Source organism: Magnolia sinica, chromosome 18, assembly GCF_029962835.1.
Source record: "Magnolia sinica isolate HGM2019 chromosome 18, MsV1, whole genome shotgun sequence".
In the NCBI taxonomy this organism is placed as follows: domain Eukaryota; kingdom Viridiplantae; phylum Streptophyta; class Magnoliopsida; order Magnoliales; family Magnoliaceae; genus Magnolia; species Magnolia sinica.
The window spans coordinates 41,496,952-41,504,436 of record NC_080590.1 but is presented as its reverse complement, the minus strand read 5'-3'; the positions used below and the strand labels follow the sequence as shown (position 1 = coordinate 41,504,436).

The 7,485-nt window shown below is 40.8% G+C and overlaps 1 protein-coding gene across 1 annotated transcript; it reads left to right on the top strand.

The window, feature by feature from the left end:
• Positions 1–6,713: 6,713 nt before the first annotated feature.
• On the top strand, positions 6,714–7,067 carry LOC131232372 (MYB-like transcription factor ODO1). The gene has a single exon (XM_058228600.1). It carries the CDS (start codon positions 6,714–6,716, stop codon positions 7,065–7,067), a length of 354 nt encoding a protein of 117 aa, XP_058084583.1.
• Positions 7,068–7,485: the final 418 nt, after the last annotated feature.

Sequence of the window (7,485 nt, the reverse complement as noted above, 5' to 3'; positions counted from 1 at the left end):
AACCCCAGGGTAGATAAAGAGGAAGTAGAACCCAAACATGCTACTACACCCAGCCATGGCCCACACCAAGCACTGCATCAGTGGATTCAGGAGCATTGAAACTCGGTGCCCGAACACAACGTTAACGGTTGTAGCTAGTACCGATATCGGAAGCTAGAGCCTCTCCTTGCTCGATGAAGTCTCCGGTAATCGACTGTACAGGCGCAAACACCAGAACAGAAGCATCAGACAAACGTACACAGATAAAACATATACCAGTTTCCATGGATCTTCGCGCGCTTGGAAGGCCGTTTGTGGTGTGGTGAAGGTTAGCAAGCAAAGGCTGAGTGTTGGTAGGAATGGTAACCACTCGTTCAGGTCTGGAATCATCCTGATGGGACAAGACGATTTGTAAAAGGGCAGAATTGGAAAAAAAAATTAAAAAAAAAAAAAAAAAAAACTAGTCCACAGAAGCTTCGTAGTGGATACATGGGAATATGATAATAAGATACAGCAGTTGTAACATTAGTTACTATACATCCATTTTTTCAGACCAACTTCTTACACGTGTAGTATTCTCAAACCTAGAAAACGGTGGACCAACTCACAATGATCACTTCATATGAAAATTACACAGATATCATCAGTTGGGCTACATCATCAAAATAAACGGACAGCCATTGTTATGAGTTAGTGTGCACGTGTGGCTCATATAGTGATTGGATAAGCCTGATTTTTATTTAACATTGTAATCATCCAGCGTTCCACCTAATCCATTGATTGGATTTCTTAAACATATGACACGTTGGCATTAACACAATGGCGGTACTTTACATTGTCCACTGCATCCTGTCACTATCGCTTTGCGTTAGTTGTACGCAGCTGTCTTTATAAGGTGCTCATCTGAAATTGTAAACTGAGCTGGACTAGAGTCGGGATTGGCTGCGAGTACGGATCCATCCAGGTGGGTGCGACCCATCTGATTGGGTCTACTAGTGGAGTCCACCGTAGATGGGTCATCTGATTTTTGGATTGACCTTAAATTATTGTTCTTCTTATTTACGAAATTTGTACCATTGGACTTTTCATCTCCACCATCCAATAAATGTAAAACGTTAAACTATTTAATCAGTTAGAGTAGTATTATTCTTTATTTATGATCTATCTAAACTGTTACAAAACATTTGAACAATCTGATTTGGGTTATTTGTATGCCACATGTATAATCTTTTAGTGCCTGCGTGTTAACAACCGCACGCTCAACCTATGATTGGGAGGCCTTTACCTTTGCACCACTTTGATATGCATGCTGTGTTCTGAATTCATGCCGTCTATCCGTGTTTTTCTGATAATGTTCTTTTCCGCTTGTTCCGTAATGCATTCATGCCTTCTATACGATTTATTCAAAAAATAATGAATCAGATCAATCATCAGTGGACCATACCATAGGAAACCATAGTGATTAACTATTAATGAGCCACAAGAGTAGTTCCGGGTCAAGCTGATTTTTTTTTTTGACATTTTCAACATATTGGATAGCAAATAAATACTGGCTAACAAGTTTTTAATGATAGCAGGTTTTTAATGGTCACTATTTCACGTGGTATGATCTATCGGATAATTTGGATCTGCTTCAGTTTTGGAATACAGCCCTGAAAAGATAGGGAAAAAATGGATGAACGGTCTGGATACAGAATAACTAAATCAAGGTAGTCCCAAGGTAAGGGTATATTTATTTAAAAAAGTAAATATCAGCACGATCCACAGCTTCTATAGCCTACAATAATCTTTTAATGGTCATCCACCATTGATTTCTTAGGTGTGGTCCACCTGAGATTTATATCAACGTCATTTTCTGGCGTGCCTAAAATAATTTGGAAAAAGGGATGGACGGTGCGGATACACAATACATAGATCAAGGTGGGCCCCAAGTCGCGCCGTACCGTGTGGGGTTACGCCTGTGCCGCACCTAATCCACTCTGTCCAAAGGACGACTAGGGCAATAAAGTATGATTCGAGGACGCCGATTGCGCTGTGCAAGCAACGTGGTGTAAGGAATCAGTGGGGCTCACCTGTGATGTTCTTTTTTTTATCCACACTATCCGTCCATTTTTCCAAACCATTCACTGGCATGATCCAAAAATTTAAGCATATATAAGGCTTATTTGACCACACAACAAGAAACAGTGGATATTGAACGTTTGCCGTTAAAAACATCCTGGAACCACAGAAGTTTTGGAGCAAGATTATATTTGTATTTTCCCTTCGTCAAGGTCTTTGTAATCTTACGAACAGGTAAGATGGCATATAAATATTACCGTGGGCTCCAAGAAGGTTTCAACGGTAGATGTCATTATCTTTATAGTTCTTGTAGTGGTGTGATCTACTTTAGATTTCGATATACTTTAATTATTTGATCATGCCTTAAACGGAAGTTTAAAAACAGATGGACGGCACGGATAAAGCACATACATCAAGGTGGGCCCTGCAGAGTCCTGCAATGGTGGAGGTTGCTTGTGAAAAGCTCACCCCGCGAATAACAAACAGCAATGCTCAACCCGGATGAGAATCTAAACTTCCGCAAGACTGGACGTTCTGATCATCTCTACAAAACACAAACCACTCTATAAAAGAAGAAATTGGTTATAATCTTCTTCCACCGGTCTGTCGCAACTTTGCCGGCCCCCTGCATCCATTTCAGCAACTTCGCCTCCGGCATACATTTCAGCCGCTCATCATGTCAGACCCCGTAAAACAGCCTCTTCCCTCGCCCAAAGAACCCCCATCACCCAAATCCAATTCAGGCGCATTTTTCCTTGCGTCCATATTAGGCATCTGCCTTTTAACTGTCAATACAGCCATCTTAGCCGTCCAATCATTAGATAATCCTTGGGCATTTCCATTCGTCCTCCCGGTTTATGTCCTACTCAATCTTTTATTTCTCTTCCTCCATCTCTACCATCGAACACCCGAAAATTCGGGCAAGAGAGAGATATGGAAGGTTTCTATTTGGGCTATACTCACTGCACTCAACATTGTTTTTGCATATCCTATTACAACGATTATGATTACGGAGATGAAGTATATATTATGGGGAATGGCCGCCTTCAGCACTGTTTCTGGGTTTTACTTCTTTTTCATCTTCCCCAAAAACTCTTATGGCGCGTGCAAATCTTGGGATGGGCAGTCTGTCCTTGATGAAAAAGTCTAGAATGACTTTCCCTTGTGGTGGTGATTATTATTATTTTTTTCGAAATAATATTGTATCTTCGTTGTTGTTATTTCTGTTTGTTATGGTATTACTTCCGTAGGCTTTATGATATGGCTGTGGTTGCAGCCGATGATGCGAAAGTCACATGTTTCTGGGATATGGACAGCTCCAACGATGCATCATGGAATTTTCCAACGCATGGCCTCCTTCCATAATCCTTCGTTTTATTTTGATTAATTTACATAGCTCTGTTTTTATAACTATAGACTTAATATTTGTATCATCAAGTAGGATATTCAGGTTAGGAGAGACAGAGATCGTTGTTGCTGCTGTTGTCGCCGTCGCGTCGTCTTTGTTGTTGTCGTCGTCGTCGGCGTTGTTGTTGTTCTTATTTTTTTTTGTTGTTGTTGTTGATGATATTAATCTTGATATACATGTTAATAGTACATCAGTTGTCCTGGATATCACACGTTTAAGATGCGGTCGCGATTAGGTACTACCCCCTACTATTCAGAGGTCAGGACAGACGGAGGCTACGAGGCCCACTGAGGGACAACCATGATGTGTGAATTTTATCCAAACCGTCCATCTATTTTTCAATATCATTTTAGAGTATTAGAGTAAAAATAAGGCAAATCCAAAGCTCAAGTGGACAACACCGCTGGAATAGAAAACTCCTTAGGCTCCACCTTGTTTTATTTATTTATTTATTTACTTACCACCCAACCTGTTGATACGGTCATTTACACATGGGTGAATTAAAAAATATAAATATCATCTTGATCGGAAACTTCTGTGGTCCCCATGAATTTTTCAACGGTAGCAATTTAATCCCCACCGTGTAGTCCATTTTAGCCTTGAATCTTCTCTAGTTTTGAGGTCATGATTTAAAATGATATGAAGAAATGGATAGACGGTGTGATAAAATTCAAACATCACGGTGGACCCACTGTGAACGACTAAAATGATATGAATCGGATTGCCGCTCTTATGGTACTTAGTAAACTCAGTTGGACCTACTGTCAATGTATTTCGCATATCCAAGCCGTCCATCCGTTTTTCCTGATCATTCTAGTTGTTTAGCCCAAGATTGAAGCATATCAAAATCTCAAGTGGACCATACTGCAGGAAACGGTCGTAATAATGATTTCCACTGTTGAAACCTTCCTATGGCCCACAGTTATTTTTATTTGTCATCCAACTTCTTCATAAGATCACAAAGACATGAATGAAGAGAAAACACAAATATCAACTTGATCCAAAACTTCCGTGGCCTCCAAGAATTTTTCAATGGTAGACTTGCAATTCATACTGTTTCCTATGGTGTGGTCTACTTTAGCTTTTTATATGCTTCATTTTTTTTCTCATGTAATAGAATTATCCGTTAAAATAGATGGACGGAGTAGATATAAATACATAAATCACAGTGGGCCCCACAGGTTTTACTACTGAATTACTCCGTACGCAATCCGCTATGACTGCTGTCTATCCGTTTTTTTGTTTTTTTTTTTCAGATAATGTTCCGTAGTATATTCATGCCGTCTATACGTTTTATTTTTAAAAATAAAAAATAAAAAATAAATCAGATCAATCATCAGGTGGACCATAACATACGAAACAGTGGTGATCATTAACCATTAATGAGCTACAAGAGATCTATATTTTTTCTCTTCATCTACGTTTATCTGAGATTATCAACAGATTCGGTAGCAAATAAACACTACGGAACTACCTAACAAGTTTTTAATGATAGGGGGTTTTCAATGACCACTATTTTATGTGGTATGATCTACCGGATAATTTGGATCTGCTTCATTTTTGGAATACTGCCCTGAAATGATATGGATAAACGGATGGACGGTGTGGATACAGAATATACATAAATCAAGGTGGTCTGGTCCCAACGTAAGTGTAACAGGAACCCTGTTTCTAATGCCAAGTTCGTATTTGTCACCTAGCACGGTGTAAGAGGAGACGTCATCACATCCATTGTCTCCATAATTCAGACTCCGTGTGTTCGGCAAATCCATCTTAATAAAAGTATAGGGCATAAATAAATTAATCAGGTACAAATTCTATTCAAAACTTGTGCTCTTTCACGTGGTTGTAGACGGACGAATCTCACAGCAGCCATTGCTTATTAGGATGCTGTGATAGGTGGGCTTTTGCCCCATGAAAAAGTAACAGAATTTTTTATGCCACTTTACCAATAGTTTTGACTCTTTTAAAATATTAAGATAATATAAGATATTATATATATATTTAAAAAAAAACAAGTTTCAGGAGGCAAGAAAAGAAGTTGGCGTGGGTGATCAGGTAGTGTTTCAACAGCGGCTATCAATCTCTCCACTCATCATCCACTAAAAGAAATTGGCCTAGAAAACGTGCGAGCATGCATATAAAATGTTCCCTACGGTCCAGCCCATGGGAACTCTTCGTGAGGTCAAGCTGTGGGCCCTATCATAATGTATGGGAGGGGTTACCCTTCATTAAAACATGAGCACCATGCATTTGATGGGTCCCCTTTAAATCACAGGATATTCCAAAAATCAGCCGTACAGAAAACTCATGTAGGCATTCGTGTTAAGACATGCCTAAAACATTTAAAAACACTTGGTAGGGCTCACTTGAAATTTGGATGCATCTTAAATTTAGTATGACCCCTCATCTAAGTGGGACGCACATAATGGGGGATGGATTTGTGAATCACATCTCGGTAAGCCCAGCAAATGATTATAAATGTTTTAATGGAGGGTAGCCCCTCGCAACTTTTATACATGGTGTGGCCCACAAAAGTCACGGATTGACTTGATTTTTAAGCCCACCATGGACCATGGTGCATCTGACTGATGGGATAGATGCTGGACACGTATCACGGTGTGGCCCACACAGCTCTACCTCATGGGAAGTTCCCATTTGCGCTTGTATACGGGCACACGGTGCTTTTTTATACCGACATAGGCACGCTAATATGAGAGGTACCTATAGTCTCTCTGACAGCTACAGGGCAGGTACTCATTTAAAGGAAATCCATATACACACGTACGTTTCCAGCTGTCCATAAGTTAATACATGTTGCTCTTTATGCGTCCACTCACACATTTATATATATATATATATATATATATATATATATATATATATAAAAGAAAGCAATAGTATAGAAGAAGCATATTAAAATACAGTGAGGTGCAAGGATGACGAAATAGGTGATGAAAGGGTTGAGTGAGAATGCAATTTGGGAGTGAAGTGTGGTAAAATTGTGGAAATAGAAACAGACTCTTAGAGATGGCAATGTCGTTGGTCGCGCATATCATCTTGCAATCACAATCATGAGAAGCAAAAGACACCGCAACAGCTGATTCTAGTTCACTTGCACCTTTCATCAGATGCTGATGGCCCCGGGAATCGTGGCTAGAGAGAGAGAGAGAGAGGCACTTGGGCTCTCCTTATTTAAAGGTGGGTGTGGAGCTTTTGTGTCTTTGGAGTTCGTAGGATACTTGTAGTACTGGTGGTGTAAGTGATGGGCAGGCAACCATGCTGCGACAAGCTAGGTGTGAAGAAGGGACCATGGACAGCTGAGGAAGACAAGAAGCTCATCAACTTCATCCTCACCAATGATCAGTGCTGCTGGCGGGCCGTCCCGAAGCTCGCCGGCCTCCTACGTTGTGGCAAGAGCTGCAGGCTCCGATGGACTAACTACCTTAGGCCTGATCTCAAGAGAGGCCTCTTGAACGACGCTGAGGAGCAATTGGTTATTGACCTCCATGCCCGCTTAGGAAATAGGTTTTCTTCTCCACCCTTTCTCTCCTTTTATCTTCACACCACTTGTTTAGTCCTCGACACCGGTAGCCAGATTAGTGCCAGGAGATATTGAAGCCAGGATCTGTGGCACATGTGACAACATGGCAGACGTGTGAATTACTCCATTCATTAGGTGGGACTGATCACGAAAACGTGGCAGTCGTCGTCGGCGTTGCTGTTGTTCTTGTTTTTGTTGTTGTTGTTGTTGTTGTTGTTGATGATGATGATATTAATCTTGATACACATGTAAATAGTACATCAGTTGTTGTCCTGGATATCACACGTTTAAGATGCGGTCGCGATTAGGTACTACCCCCTCCCATTTAGTGGGGACGGGCGGAGGCCCCGATGGCCACTGAGGGGCAATCGTGATGTATTTATTTGATCCAAACCGTCCATCTGTTTTTCCATATCTTCTTAGGGTGTTAGCCAAACAAAAGGCAAATCCGAAGCTCAAGTGGGCCACACCATTGGCAGCAGTTGTGCTAAGA